At 59.5% G+C, this 1303-nt stretch overlaps 1 protein-coding gene across 1 annotated transcript in view; it reads left to right on the top strand.

Moving 5' to 3' along the window:
* Nucleotides 1-861: 861 nt before the first annotated feature.
* spata4 (spermatogenesis associated 4) overlaps nucleotides 862-1303 on the top strand; it is a 73041-nt gene continuing 72599 nt past the window's right edge. Inside the window, 2 exon segments of the mRNA XM_043704762.2 lie at nucleotides 862-1201; nucleotides 1203-1264. Coding sequence (XP_043560697.2) covers nucleotides 1052-1201; nucleotides 1203-1264 — 212 coding nt within the window. The 5' untranslated portion in view covers nucleotides 862-1051.

A 1303-nucleotide genomic window follows, 5' to 3' on the forward strand; every position in this document is an offset into this window, starting at 1 on the left:
CAGTTTCTCCCCGTGTCTGCGTGGGTTTCCTCCGGGTGCCCCGGTTTCCTCCCACAGTCCAAAGATATGCAGCTCAGGTGAATTGGCCATGCTAAATTGTCCGTAGTGTTAGGTAATTGATAAATGTAGGGGTATGGGTGGGTTGCGCTTCGGCGGGGCGGTGTGGACTTGTTGGGCCGAAGGGCCTGTTTCCACACTGTAAGTAATCTAATCTAATCTAATCTAATCTAATCTAATCTAATCTAAGGACATGCAAGTCCTGGGCCTTCACCACCAAATCCTAGCCACCTGATGCCTGGAGGAAGAACATCTCATTTTCCGTCTTGGGACCCTCCAACCACATGGGATCAACTCGACTTCACTCGTTTCGAAATCTGCCTCCCTGGTCCAAATCTCCACCTCGGCACCGCCTTCTTGAACTGTCCTACCTGTCCATCTTCCCTTCGCACCTATCCACTCCACCATCCCCACTCACCTATCCCATCAGCCCCCACCTCCATCTACTATTGCCTTTCCAGCTACCATTAGTCCCCACCACCACCCCCCCATTATTTGTCTCTCAACCCCCTTCCTGATGTCCAAAATTGTCGACTCTCCTGTACCTCGGATGCTGCCTGACCTGCTGTGCTTTTCCAGCCACCACTAGTGGCAACATGAATGTCAATCAAATACCTCACCTCACACAGGGAGGACCTTCCAGAGCAGGAGGGAGAAGGGGCGGAGCTAGTCGGCGCCACGCCCAAAGACCCCACGGGGATTCCTTGACCCACCCCCTGTCGCCATTGGAACTCCTTGCCCCGCCCCCCTGGACGCCGCGGTGAGACATTGCCCCGCCCCATTGTCACCATGGCGGCGACTCTCGCCCCACGGTCGCCATGGGGACACCTTGCCCCGCCCACGTCGCCTGAAGCTCCGCCTTGTATCGTCATTGGTACCCCTCCCCAAACTCGGGGCGGTTGCTACGGAAACCACAGGCCCCGCCCTCCGGCTATCGCCATGGAGACAGGTAACGCGGCCCTCGCCTCCCGCTCCACACGGCTCCATCCTCGGGATGAACGCTCTCCCGCCACTGCCCCCCGGGAGCTCGCAGTGCTGGATCCCCGAGCCTGCAGGACGGCCCCCTACCCTCGCCCCGGTGCCCCGGCCTGCCGCAGAAACCTGGAGCGCCTTCGCCCCGGTTCCGGCCCGAGCTGGACTCACCCCGAGAGGTCATCAAGTGGCTGCAGAGTCTCGACCTGAAGTTCCCGTTCAAACACGTCAGGAAGTGAGTGTGGGGCGTGGGAGGGGGGGAGAAAGGGGGTAC

This window comes from Chiloscyllium plagiosum, unplaced genomic scaffold, assembly GCF_037043375.1.
Source record: "Chiloscyllium plagiosum isolate Xiang-an unplaced genomic scaffold, Cpla_swu_hap1 HiC_scaffold_2, whole genome shotgun sequence".
Lineage (NCBI taxonomy): Eukaryota > Metazoa > Chordata > Chondrichthyes > Orectolobiformes > Hemiscylliidae > Chiloscyllium > Chiloscyllium plagiosum.